The sequence below is a fragment of the Haliaeetus albicilla genome, chromosome 15, assembly GCF_947461875.1.
Source record: "Haliaeetus albicilla chromosome 15, bHalAlb1.1, whole genome shotgun sequence".
Lineage (NCBI taxonomy): Eukaryota > Metazoa > Chordata > Aves > Accipitriformes > Accipitridae > Haliaeetus > Haliaeetus albicilla.
Genome location: NC_091497.1, coordinates 6893299 through 6907657, shown reverse-complemented (window position 1 = coordinate 6907657; position 14359 = coordinate 6893299). Strand labels below are relative to the sequence as shown.

The window sequence follows — 14359 nt, the reverse complement described above, 5'->3', positions numbered from 1 at the left end:
CTCAGTGTTCCCAGCATACCTCAGTGATTCATCCAGCAAATTTGCTGCCCAAAAGACAAGTTCCCTACATACACCCTCTTATTCCTTCAAATCACTTTTCACTCCAAGAGCTTGCTTTCCTAATGCATAATACCACATAATGATTAGTAAGTGATAGCAAGGGAACAGGCAGCATATGAGAATTTCCTCTGAACTTTGATGGAAGAAAGGATGACTACCCAGCCTCGCTGTAAGAACAAGCTAAAACCTGAGTAGTTTGGTTTAATGGCACTACTTTTGCTCCAAGTCCCACTTATAATCTGCATCAAGATCAATAAACCCTGTTGAGTGGCCAATATCAGCAATCACTAAATCTACCAGCTAGAATTACAGCCACCAAACTTGTCTCTGTTAGCTGTTCTAGGAAAAGAATTGTTGCTTAACCTGTAGCAACTGGGGGGAGAAGGGGAGGAAGGAATAATCTTGCTGTAGGTTTGCATGTCCTGTGTAAGTGAAAACAGAAGGATTTGACATCATTTTACTAAAACCCTACACCTGTTCTATACTCCTTTGCAGCTCTTTAAATGCCCTGACAGCAGCTCTCAAAAAACAACTTTCAAGATGACTGGAGGGCTTTTGATGCTTTGTTTTGTTGGGGGTTTTGGAGGGTGGGGGTTTTTTTTTTGGTTGGTTGGGTTTTTAAGGCAGTAGCTCATATGGAAATATGGACCCACTTCAGCAGAATGACAAGCACCATTAAAAGCCAATACTTCTTGCTCTCATCTGTATTAGTAAGAGATATTATAGCAGTGTCCTCCCACACTTGGCAGCCTGCCTTGCAGCCATATTAAAAGCATAACATTTCACATGTCAGTGGAAGATTAAGTGTTGCAGCTATACATATCTTAATACTGCTGAGTTTCGTAAGTGACCAACAGATACATGCTTGCCCTGGAAGAATATATTCACAAGTTCAAGAGAAAGGCTCAGCCAGCTGGTAGCAGATGGAATACAGCATGCAATTCACCTGGTGATTCCATGCCATACACACGACATTCAGATGAAATCGAAAAAGTCACAAGAAAGTTAGTTCGGAAGACTCAGTCCTCCTATGGCAAATACTGCAAACGTGTAACTTGCAGTCCCACCAATAGGGAGTACATTCTCTAGCAAAAAAACAATCATAAAAAGGACAATAAAAAGGGCAACAAAAAGAGAAAAAAAGATAAAGCATAAGACACAGATATGAGTGTGCTATATATTATGTAACTTTTCATGTTGCCAACATTATAACTAAAATACTCCCATTTCACTGACTTTCCTTGGTAAAGCAATAATTAAGCCCATTCTGGAATAGGTTGAATAACAATCCCTCTTTGGGGAGGCATCTCTTTATATCAAAATTAATCACACAAATCTCAAATTTTACATTATAGTTAAAATTACTTTCAAACCATTGTTTTTAGGGAGAGAGTCAAGTAGCCTGGACAAGACAAAGATGCTGAGATACCACATAGAAGAGGTCTCTATCATAAGTAGGTTGCATTGGTGAAAAAAAGGTAACACCAAGGTACAGGTCTGTATGACTACTTAAGAAGCTGGAATAAAAAACTGATCTGCCTGGTTTAGTGGCAGCATAAAGTTAAAGGATCCTCACAGTCAGTGTTTCTATTGGGCCCATAGAGTTTTTACATTTTTTAAAAGCTCTTTATTTCATGGAATAAGAATTTGGCTAACATTGTTAAAACCAACATGGTATATCTCATTAATTTCCCTCAGCTAGACATCACTATCTGTCAGATAACAGATAAACAGTAGCTCAGTTTGGACACTCCTACTCTGTGACAAATACAAACTAAAATAAGATTAAAATCACAGCAGAGCTAAGCAAAATATAGATTAACTTAAGTCTTGTCCATGTTACACTTTTGCATACTGTTACCTATGAAGTATCAAGGTGCACTACTTTGACTCACTGGTAACCGATTCATTTCATACCATCTTAGTAGATATCTTTCTGTTTTCAGTGAAAACCTGACTTCCTTATGGTTCCAGGGGAAAGAAAAAAAAAAAAAAATAGTAAAAAAAACCACCAAAAACACAACAGTAGAATTTAGTCAGGATAGGAGACTTCAAGATTAAACCCGCACTTCTGCTAAAGGATTTAACTATTGTTCTGACATACCTCCTTATAGACAGGACATGTACAAGCAGACTGACTCTGCGAACAGTATTGGACTAAAGATGGCTTTTTTTCCTACTGGACAGTACCCTACAATTATCAGAGACTAATAGGACAGCACAGATACCAAACCAAAGACAAAAAGCAAGTCAAAACCCCAAGTTTGAGGATCTCTCAAACTGAAGCTGTTCTGTGCCAAGCAAGTCTGAGGTAAGGGTCTTCCCACTGTGTAACACCAATCTTACAAGACTTTTTCCAGGAGCTATTTGCTCCTTGAGGAGATTGTTAATTCACCTCTGCCCTTCGGCTGAAGTAAGAGTGCCTCTTGGTTTGCCTCTACACTGCAATACAAATCTGTCTTGGACTTCACACTATAGAGTTCTAAGAATCAAGAACATTGCAAAAGTTAGCAGTTGGCTCCCCGCTTTACTTTTACTGCATTTAATTTCATGACAGAACAGGATATCTGCATCTGTAGATTATTCAAATAAGCATTTCAGGCTGTTCCTAAGGCAGCTGGAAGGAAGTATTAATCAGGAAGAAAGAGCAGAGGAGTTGACTCCTTTCTGTGTGTTCACTAAGTCTAGGCTCTAGTCTTGAAAACACCACCCATGCAGCTTCTCAGCCACAGAAGCATTCTTTCCTCTCCTCAAGATCAGACAAGGCTTTAAAGGGTTTTTTTTGTTTTGGGGGTGTTGGGTTTGGATGGGGTTTTTTTGGTTGTTTGGGGTTGTGTTGTTGTTTGTTTGTTTTTTAACTCTAGACATTTTGCTTGCTTTCTATCTAGCTCCCCCAAGATGCCCTGCTGCTATGTTCAAAGGGAACACATTCTCTACCTGGATGCAACCTAATGCCATGTTTTTGGGGTCGGATATCTTTCTGTGCTAATCCAACCTATATTGTCATGGACAATGAACAATGGCTTACGCATGTAGACTTGACCAACTATCCTCAGATTTCATCCTCAGCCTTAAAGAATTTCTCCTGAGGATACAATGTTTAATCTTACCTTTTGCATGCCAGTGCACTGAATACCTGCCAACCTATGTCTGATACTCCTCTCACGTGCATCTTTCAAAGAAGCATATTTGCTGCAGGAACTGCACATTTGGTGAATTTGTGCTGCAATTTCCCCTCCTGAGAGGGCAGAAGGATACCAGACATTCGAGCATTAGTCCCAAAGGAGTCCAATGAAAGGTCAAAACGAGTGTACAAAAACCATCAGGAGATCTAGCCAAAACTACAAGCCAGCACGTTAAGACACCAACTTTTTACTCACCTAAGGCAGTAAGATGAAAGGAGATAAAAGAAGTGCTCTCATTCAAGTGACCCATGAAAAACTATGCAAGTTAGATGCTATACTCATACATGTCTGTTTCTTCCTTATTAAGAGGCCTAATGAGGTCTAATGCTCCAGCTGCTGATGAATAAAAGCCACTTGTAATAGAGTTATAAGTTGAAGCACGTTATGAAAGTGAAATATCAGACTAAGCCATACAAATTATATGCACACCATTAGAGAATTGCTGCATAAGCTATTTAAGCACATAAAAAACCCCCACCTTCCACTTACTCAGCAGAATTACTTCCTTAAAACTCTCTCCTTTATATATTTCTATTTTATATCTACTAAACTCTTCTACTTTAACTAAACAAGTTGATATTAATTTGTTAATTCAGACAGCAAGAACAGGCCTTAATGTAAGGCCTTTTAATAAATGAATGTTTTAATGTTTATTTTAAACACAGCACATGTTCAATCAAGAAAAGTCTTTTTGAAAAATCATACGCATATAATTTAATATGATTCTGAAATCAAAATATTTGCAACTTGAATGTCTACTGTGGATTTATGTCCAGAATTACATAGCTCACCGCTGTCATTAATCAATCTTCCCACATGCACAGACTTTGGTATATCTTAAAGATGGCACAGTTTATTAATAAACCAAATGACTCATGGGCAGCACAGAAAGAGCAGTTGCACAAAAACTCAATAACACCTAATGATGACACTGCTGCCAAGTCAACAGGTGACATAGACTAAGAAACTGCAGTTACTAGAATATTAAGGTTAGTGGTTCTGTTTTCAGCAAATACCTATATCCACCATATTAAATTACTCCAGAAGTCCAGTTTGAAATAGCGTTCGAAAATGCCCTGCATTTCTTCTCAGAAATTGTGTAAGCACAAATTAAGTAACACTTATTCAAATTAAGGATATTTTCTACATCAGACTTAATAAATTAAAAGGCTACTTAAAATTATTAGGCCCCATCTTGCACATGCTACAGCTACTAAACTACCTTAAGTAGGTTTACCAAACTACAAGGTTCTAAAGCTTAATGAGAGAAATAGCAGCATTGAATAGGCCATTAGAAGCAAACTGAGCAGAAAACATTACAAGCACAAAAAAACACCCAAGCTGCTTTCTGCAATTTTCAAACAAATACAAAGAAAAAAATGTTGATGTCCTTCAGCCCAATCTGTCCCACTTTAGAATTTTCTAGCTCCTCTACCAGCATTGCTAGCACACTCACCTAGCCTCTTCCTTCACTGAATACTTCAAGGGGCTTATTAGCAAAACCCAAATTTTTAAAATGTTGTTAGTTTTATTGTCACTACACTCCATTGCTCATTCTCCATCTTTGTCTACCATCTAAAACAGCTGTTTAGGCCCTAAACCATACAGTAACACTTCACTCCCAGATAGTCATTGGTTATACAATGATTACCAAAAAAATGGAATTTTAATATAAAAATAAAGGCCATGAAGAAAAACCCTCCTAACTCTAAGATACTGAAACACAGCAGAAATAACATGTAATATCATGCTGAGAATGGATTAAGAAAAAAATCATAGGAAAATCAAAACAAACTAAGTAATGTAGATCAAACATACAAGCTAATATTTTGAAAGTGTATCCTTCAACTTACTACAAAATTCAGCAAATCAGAATGCTTTCTCAATATTTGCAGAAAATAATTATGCCCTAGGTGGACATTTGGAAAAAAAAATATTTTCATTCATTTTGGTGCAACTTTTAATAGCATCCCAAACTAAATTTATAATCTTTTACTAAAATATTTATTTTTAACCATGTCGACTTAAAGACCCTAAAAGAGGCTGTGTTCTAGCAAGATAAAGTGTATGTGACAGCCTACAAATGTTCCCAAAGATAAGATACGGCACTTTCATTGCAAGTTTGAATGACATCAGATGGATAGAAATAAACTGTACTCCTGAGAAGACATTCTCACCCAGGCTTCATTTTATCTTTCCTTCAAGCAATTAGAAGAGCAGACCTGCTTAAATAAAACTTTAATTAGATTTAATTTAGATATAACCTTCTGACCTCTGGATTACAGGGGAACTAAGAAAAATGTATGCTAAATCAACTACTTCTGCCTCCTTATTTCTTCACAGAGCAGGAGATTTTTCCTTCAAGGAGAACTACTTCTGGAGAGCTTTCTGTTCACAGGCAATTTTCACAGATTTTCAACACTGGTTTTGCAAAAGAATCAATGTGTTCCTAAATTAAAGGACTCCTTGAAATTCACTGGTGTTTTGACAACAGCTCTGTATCAGGAGATATTTGATCCAAAATAGCTAAATAGACCAGATAGCAGGTACAGCCAAAAAGACAGAGGTAAGAAATTGCAGCTGAAATGTGTTACAGCACAGACAAACAGGTGAAGCCACACACCTACACTTGCACCTGTTGCAACAACCACCAAAATAAAAGAAAACACAGGGAAGTGATACACTGCTACTCTCTTTTGGTCTTGGCCATACAGCTTCTCTTCGAAGAGGATTCCTGTAGTCTTCACCTCCCTGCATGGCTTCTCAGTAAGAAGCAAGGTATTTCTCCTCCTGAAAGCCACCTCTTCAGAGGAGGAAAAGCTGGACAAAATTAGCTTTTATAGCAAAGAGTACAAAAAAATATGTAATTTAAGAGTTCTATGTATATACTTAGACGAGTTTCATAAAATCACTTGTCACTGTTGCCAGGTCTGCAGTACCTTTCCCCCTCTTCCCACTCTTCCGAGAATCCTGCTTCCCCCTCTTCAGTGTAAGTCAGTAGCAACTGCTCCCCAGCCTCAGACAACATCTCAGAAAGCGATGGCCAGTGCCAGCTCTGATTATCAAGAGTGGGACCTTGTAATGAAATCCTCCCTTTTTTTTCCCTTGTAAAATTCTGACTTTTGTTCTTATGGACAACACTAGTCCAGTACAATGAGCAGGAAGTCATTCTGAGCCCTCAATTCTACACATTCTTCCATACTAACCTGCAGGTATTTATCCCAGGAAGAAATTTATCTTGATCCACTAATTCCAGTTAAACCAAGGTGACAAAGCCAGACAGGAAAATCAAAAAAACCAGTATCATTATTTAAAAGCAATTTTGGAATTGAAAAAAAATCTTAAGTGACCAATGTGGAACTTCAATTGTAAATGGCAGACTAAGCATATTTTGTGCTTAATCTTCCCAGTTTGCAAACCAATTCTGTAGGGCTAAATTAAAGAGAAATTATTGCTGGAACAATACCACATGAAACAAAGAAGAAGAAAAAAAAAATACAAAAAATTTTCACTGCGACCTCCAGGTTACAGTGATTCATATTACATATTTTAAAAAGTATTTCTTTGTTCACTCATCTAACTATATGTAGAATTTAAGACCAGTAAAGGTGTTAGGTCTTAAATTCAATGGAGAACAAAAGTTATTGAAAATATTCATTGCCCAGAGTTTAACAAATGTCTAATAACCATCTGTATGAGGCTAAGTTAAAAATGGCTAACATTGTAAAAAGGCTTCTAATACTTAGAGGAAGCCATTTTATTTTTAATATCAAACCATATTAGGAATTTATAAAATGCAATATTATCATGAAGGGTAATATACATACTGTAAATTATTTTAAGCATCTGAAGACAGCTCAGATTATTCTGTATTCTTTCCGGGAAGCTATGTGTGTGTATTCATGTGTATAAATATATATGTGTATGTGTGTGTGCATATATATACACACACACGTATAGGTATACACATACAGATACATACACACACCCCCCTTTCTTTCTTATATTTGAGTTCAGCAAGAAAGGATATGAACAGCATAAAGACAACAAAGCTTTGTGAAATTTCTAAAGGCTTTCCATAACTGCAATTGCACTGCGTGGGTATGCCAGCAGGCACTACAAGCTTGTCAAAATCTGTCCAGTTATTTCAGTGTACCACACCCCTCTTATTCCAACTATCTAGCCAGTGACAAAGCAATTAACAAGCAACCCCAAATTATTTTAAATAAATATTTAAATCCTTAACTAGCCAAATTCTGAAGCAAGCGGTGCACATTAGCTATTGCAATTCCACCCCCTCAAGCCTAAATGCAATACATCTGACGCACAAATGCGTCATTAACCTGGGGGGTACAAAGATGACAGTCTCACTTTAAAGTCTGTTTTCTTTGCATCAGGCAACACCTAAAAAAGCCTTTGAGAGCAAAGCAGGTTCAGAAAACAGTTATCACTCCCTTTAACCATTTTTTTCTTCTAGAATGCTCCTGTATCCCTTTCAGTAAGCTAAACAGAAATAGAATAGTTTCAGAGGAAAAAAGAAAAGAAAAAAAAAGTACTCAAGTCCATCTGAAAAAATAAACCTCAAATCCTGGGTTACTGTTTTCCCAACAATGCATTCCTTAGTTTTTCCAAATAACGTAATCATCTGTTGTTCTTCAATTGAAATGCCAAATACATTCCAAGAGTATGTTCAGAAAGATCTAACAACAGACAATCTTCTATAACAATCCTGTTTGTGGAGAGCAAATTCTTCAGAGCTATTAGTACAAATCTAAAGAATATAATGAATATGAATCCTAAGCTTTAACATTACAGCTGCATGCACACATGTATTACATGCCACATACATGCACTAACAACCTACAATATCAGGACAAGGTATATTCATGTCTGTACATAGTAGATGTTAAATAAACACGGTATCCTGTTTTTAGTTTAGCTTTCAATTAGCAGACAAAATTATTAATGAAACAAGTTTGTATTTACCAGGGATGAATGAATCAATATTCCTGAATCTTCATTTGGCAAGCTGAATGCTGTGTATTCAAGGGCATTGTTTTCCCCTTGCTGTTTGCAAATATAACCACAGTTTCTCTCAAAAACTGTACGAATGCCTTTAAACAGAACCACACTTGTAGTGCAACCCATTCCAAATCTGTTGAATTTTGCATTTCTAGCAGCCCTGATTGCATTTGCAGAATGTCTTCTTCCTTTGCTCGACTCGAATAATTTTCCTGTGCTTCGCAGAAATATTTCTTTGCACAATCTTCATTACGTCCGACATTTAGTATGTTCCTCGACTAGAAACCATCAGCTACTGAAATGTAATCCTATTTGCTTAAGCCAAACACTGCCAAAAATCTAGCCGCAGAAGACAAAAATCAGAGGGTGATGAAAAGCAAAGGATACCTCAACTGTAGAAGATAGAAGGCTTTCATCATGTGCTATACTCCGCAACAGAGATGAAAAGATATTCCAGAGGGTCAGGGAAAGAGCTCCTATATTTCAGAGATCCTTAGAACATAATCAAAGATGAAAGGAAACTGCAAAGATACTGCTGCAGTTTCTGCTGCCAGCCACAAAGAATCCTCATCTGCTGCAAGAAAGCACTCTCCCAGAATGCTTAGCACATAGTTCGTACTGGCAAACATTTCTTTGCTTGACCTATATGTGCTTTTTAGTGTTTAAAACAAAAAACTTCAAAATAAAACACTCAAAATATGAGAGGAAAATTCTTAAATCACTGCTGCTATGGAAACCCCCCCCCCCCAATGTGTTATACAAATCTACTTCAATCAAATCTATATGTTATCAGCATGCTATTATCAGTTCAGGCAAACCACAAGGGAGCTGAAGGCTGTCTACTTTTTCCTTTCTTCCTCTCATGCAAAGTGATCAGTCAATTCCCACCTGCCAGAAATTGACTTTATCTAGTCCTTGACTGCAAATAGTCAATAGTCATAAAAAAAGGGTGGGTGGGGGTAGAGAAAGAACACAGAATGACATTTAAAACACATAAATTTCTTGGGTTTATAGTGAATCACACCTGTACTGACTGAATTTATCACTACAAGATTCTACTCCACATACTGTACTGGTATCTGTCATACAAGTATGTAAATATCTTTGATGCTGAGAAGAACTGTCAAATTTTTTTTAAATACTTTTAAAGCCAAGGAATTTGCGTAAATAACTGTCCCAATCCACACCATAGCAGTATCAATCACCCTGTCAGAGACTGCTGGTCAGTTTTATATTTCTGCTAAACTGAAAGCACTGAGATGTATTTACTTACCAAATTGTAAAACTGGATGAAAGGGTGAACTTACAAACTCAAAATTGTTGCAGTGGAGTTAAAACAAGCTAAATTAAAAGGACTTAAGTGAAGCATGAATGGAGGGAATAAACAGATTAATGATGTCAGCTACAGATTTGCCCCCATGCAAATTAACTTATCTTGCATGCTATAATGAGACATTCAAAATAAATATTTAAGATTTATTAGCATTTTTCCCTGACATCTGGCTAGTTAATACAACTCAGTATGCTTTTCATTACATTTCTAACCTAAATACACCACAATGACATGCAGACACATTGATTTAAAAAAAAAAAAAAAAAAAAAAATCATTATTTGACAGTGATCCAAGTAGTTCCTGCCAGTCCCAGATTCTCAAAGGCAGCAGTTAGCACATTCCATATATTATAAGAAATACAAATTGTGTTACGGCAGGTCTGTTAATAAGGAATAGCTTTTTGCAGGGGGTGAATAAAGAAGGTAATGGTGAAGAATTTGACGTAAATTCTACTCTGAAGGGCAAAGATGCTTCATACATAACCACAAACCTTGCACAGCAATGTCTCTGTACCTTCTTCTGTCTCTCTACCTATCCTACCCTCTTTGAAAACAAAAAGCAGGTCAGTGAGGGAAATGCTTTGCTCCATTCACTAAAGTTGGATAAAGATATCCTTGCAAACGTGTAAGGGAAAAGAGTCATGCGAATTACCATGGAAGGCACCCCCAAAAAATACATTCAACTTAACTGTTTCTAGTGCAGAAGCCTACTTCATTCCCATCTGGAATGTAGGATTACACAGGCCCAACAAAGTTCCGTTTCCAAATGGGATATCAACAGTTAAGAGAACATTAAAAGAAAGCACTGTTTAGATGGGGTTTTGTGCAATTTCAGAGACTTCATACTAGGAAATGTTTCTAGAAACAAAACAAACAAACAAACAAAATAGATCATGCCTTAAGAGAATATGAGAAAAGTAAGTCAGTTTACAACAAATTATCATGCACTAGACAGTTCCTTCAAATACCTAGAGAATGACCTCGCTTTCAAAGCACTAGTAAGGACCTGGAGAAACAGGAAGACAGAAAGATTTCATCTGGATAGACAAACACATGACAGAATCATAGACTAAGTCAGGTTGGAAGTGACCCTGGGAGGTGTTCCAATTCAAAACCAATTAAGAGCAAATTTAATTCTGACTATATCTTGAATAAATTTAGCATCATGTTTCTACACTATTTTAGAAAAGGCAACTGAAACTGACTTGGATCAAGACAGTAGTAACAAAATAACATAAAAAGCATTCCAGATAGAGCTTGGAAGAGAGATAAATATGGGGACAAGAGGGGTGGGAAGAAACCACAGGGAGGAGCTTGACCATATGCTTAAATATTAATATTACAAGAAATCTGAATAGTATGCAATGTAAAGCAGTCTGCCAACAAGCGGACTTTTTCCTAAGACATTAATTTGGTGCATAGTGCAAGCTTCCAGCTTCACTAAGATTGAAATTTAATGATTCCTGCAATTGTAACGAGCAACCACACTGCAAAAGCAGTAAGCGTCCAGACAGAAATGTGACGCAATGTAATATTATCTATTACAGTATTACATCTCAAAGTGAAACAGGAGGCTGGAAAAATTCTTGTAAGGGTCTGACAGAACTTTCTCTACCAATTGAAGAGAGCTAAAAGGCAGCTTACGGTAGGTAAAAATCTTTATCCAATGGTAAAAAAGCAGAACAAGAAATCAACATATGAACAAGCCCAGACTGTACATCATATGAGCAGCAAGCTAGATGTTGCAAACTGCCTTTAGCTGAGCCTGGGTTAGAAAAGGTCTTTTTCCAAAAGGAAGAGGTTAGGGGAGGAAAAGGAAGGCTGTTAAGAGGAGACATCGCTAATGCCTGTCTTCTCTTGGTTTGTGAAAAAGGGTCTGCACCAGAATGCATGCAGACTTAGGAAGAGCTATGCGAATTAGTATATATTGCAAATATGACATCCATAAGCCAAACCACCTGTTTATATGGGGAGCAACAGGCCCCTCCTTGCTATATACACTATATTGAATCTGTACTGACTGCACTATGAGATTCCCAAAGACAAAAAAAGATTCATATAGTTGTGTTATCTTCAAGTTGTTTACAATCATATCTTTTTGAGACATGCTCTCTTGGACAGGTAATAAAGAAGAAGCTCCAGTTCGCCTCCAAAAAATTGTTGGGAACTGTTTAACAGTACAATTACACAATTGCTTTAATGGTCTAACCACCAGTCCTCCTCTGATTACAGTAAATGCCTAATAATCACATTTCGCTTGGGAACTGGAGGACTTCAAATCAACATGTTAAGCAACCCTTAGACAACCAAATGAGTTCCAACAAGCATAATCACACAGGTACAAACTAAACATGTGTGCTAGAAATCAGACAGTTCTAACCAATGTTTCCAAGTTTCCATTTGACATTGGTTAACATTTATGAAGATGGAAGTCTTTAGGGAATCATTACCTGGGCTGATTTAAAAACTTCAGGGGATCCTATGAAATTTTCATTAACAAAATGAGAACTTATTAGAGGCACCTAGGCAGAAATTGAACAGTTGAGAGAATACAGATCAAACTAGGGAGACCTTCAAATCCAATGTGTTACGACATACAACATGGACATTCTGCCTTCAGACATGCCATCACTAAAGCAAAATATTTCATAAAGACACAGGCCCATATCCGCCAGAAGACATACTTCAGGCAGGATTCAAGCATCTAGGTCCTAACATAAGAGCCACAAAAATATCCTTAATCTCTTAAAACATTAGAAGAAGGTGCTTAAATTTTTACCTACATTGATATTTAACATGCCCAAACTGATGTCATCTTGAGAGGAGCGAACATCTGGTTCCTTAGACATCTTAACACATCCTGACTGAATTCAGCTTTCCACAAAACATTACAGTATTTGTAGGTGGAGCACTACCTGGCAGCTGCCTGTGTAGCAGCTCAGAATGCTAGAGATGTGGGCCTAAAGCCACCTCAGCCCGAAGAGATTAAAAACAACATCACTTATCACTCTTTGGAGTGCCTTAACAACCAGATGATAGTATATCAAAGCCAATGTATCACTTCTGCCTGATAAAACTATGCTGCAGGAAAGAACTAAAGACCCAATAACCCTGCAAGAGGGAAAAGAAGTATATATAGAACAGTTCATACTTAGTAGGAATGTTCCTAGAGAAGAGGAAGAAGAAAATTTAGGTGCTGGTTTCTGCCACAAGGACTGTTTCTGCAATGATTGCTTCATGCAAATTTCACAGAAGAGCTTTGTCAGGTAATTCTCTTCAAGAACTCATGTTTCTTTGCAAAGAAGGAACTGTGTTAAAAGCTGCTTTGTGGCCACAACAGTGAGTTTTACCCCATCTTAAGAGTAAAACTCTTAAGCACTTATTTGTCAAAACTAGCGCAGAGTGTCTGTTTGGATATGGATTATTCTTAATAACCCTTATATCCACTTTCCAGAATGGCAAGAAGGAGGATACTGGCAACTACAGGCCGGTCAGATTCACTCCAGTCTCCAAGAAAATTACGACACAAACCCTCCTGGAAGCCATTTCCCGACATATAAAGAGTAAGAGGGTAGTTCCAAGTAGACAACATGGATTTGCCAAGGACAAATTATGCCTGACCAACCTGTTTGCCTTCTGTGATGAGATGGTTGGCTCTCTGGACAAGGAGGTAGCAACGGACATTGAATAATGTTAGCAAAACAAGGCTTCTGACAGTCTTCCATGGCACCCTTGTAGCCAAATTAGACAGATGTGGTCTGAATGAGTAGATAAGGATGACATCCTGTTGGACAGCAAGTTGAACATGCTGAGCAGGCTTCTCAGTACAAGAAAGATACTGACATATTGGACTGAGTCTAACAGAGGGCCATCATGATGGTTTAGGGGCTGCAGCATATGATGTATGAGAAAAACTTGAGACACCTTGGATAGTTCAGCCTTAAGTGAAGGCTAAAGGAAGATCTTATTGCTGTTTGCAGCTACCTAATAGGAAGGCAGAGAGAAGATAGAGCCAGACCCTTCTTGAAGGTACAGTCATAGAACAAGAGGCAACAGACACATAATATTCCATTTGCATAAAAGGATTTTTTTTTTTTTTTTTTAACCATGAGGGTTGTCAACTACTGGGGTTAAAGTATTTCCATCTTTGTGGATACTAAAACCAGATTGGCATAGTCTCTGAGCAACCTGCTCTAACCAGATCTGTTTTGAGCAAGGGATTGTATTAGGCAACTTCCAGATTTTTCCTTTCAACCTGTATGTTTCCATAATTCTGTGGCACTACACTGGATAGCCACATACTAACCACAGAGACAGAGAAAATCTCCAAGGGAATTCCATCGTTCAGAAGACAGCCAGTATGATTACTCCAGGAAGTAGTCTTGAGAATAACATGTTTGGATTCCCATGTAATTTTGACTGAGATTCTGCATGCTTAGCAAGGCCATAGGAAGAGATTTGCATCCAACAGAAACAAAAAACTACTGTGACATTAGAAACACTAAGTATACCACCAGGCTGAAGACCAGAGGCAGTTTATCATTCATACGAGATGCCCCTAATGGCAAAGATCATATCAAAAGTAAAAAAAAATAATGCTTATGAAAATTGGAGCAAGATATAGTTCTGTCATCTAGTCAAGGAAGCTGTCATAGCTGGCTAATACCGCAAGTTTCTCTTAATTGACAAATAAGGAAATGTTTGTGTCTATTATGCCTTTTATACATTTAGAGAAGTGGGAAGGAGGCATAAGTGATGC

General features: G+C 37.5%; 1 protein-coding gene across 13 annotated transcripts in view; it reads right to left on the bottom strand.

Annotated features, from left to right (window-relative positions):
• Nucleotides 1-14359, bottom strand: part of DOCK9 (dedicator of cytokinesis 9) — a 136795-nt gene that overhangs the window by 110350 nt on the left and 12086 nt on the right. For 5 of the 13 annotated variants that reach the window (XM_069802409.1, XM_069802413.1, XM_069802415.1 and 2 more), the window contains exon 1: nt 8232-8621. The exons of 5 other annotated variants lie outside the window; for them this stretch is intronic. In XM_069802409.1, coding sequence (XP_069658510.1) covers nt 8232-8393 — 162 coding nt within the window. In that variant the 5' untranslated portion in view covers nt 8394-8621. Of the gene's footprint in view, nt 1-8231; nt 8622-14359 lie in introns of those variants that run through there. 3 more of the 13 variants (XM_069802416.1, XM_069802419.1, XM_069802420.1) reach the window with 1 other exon arrangement.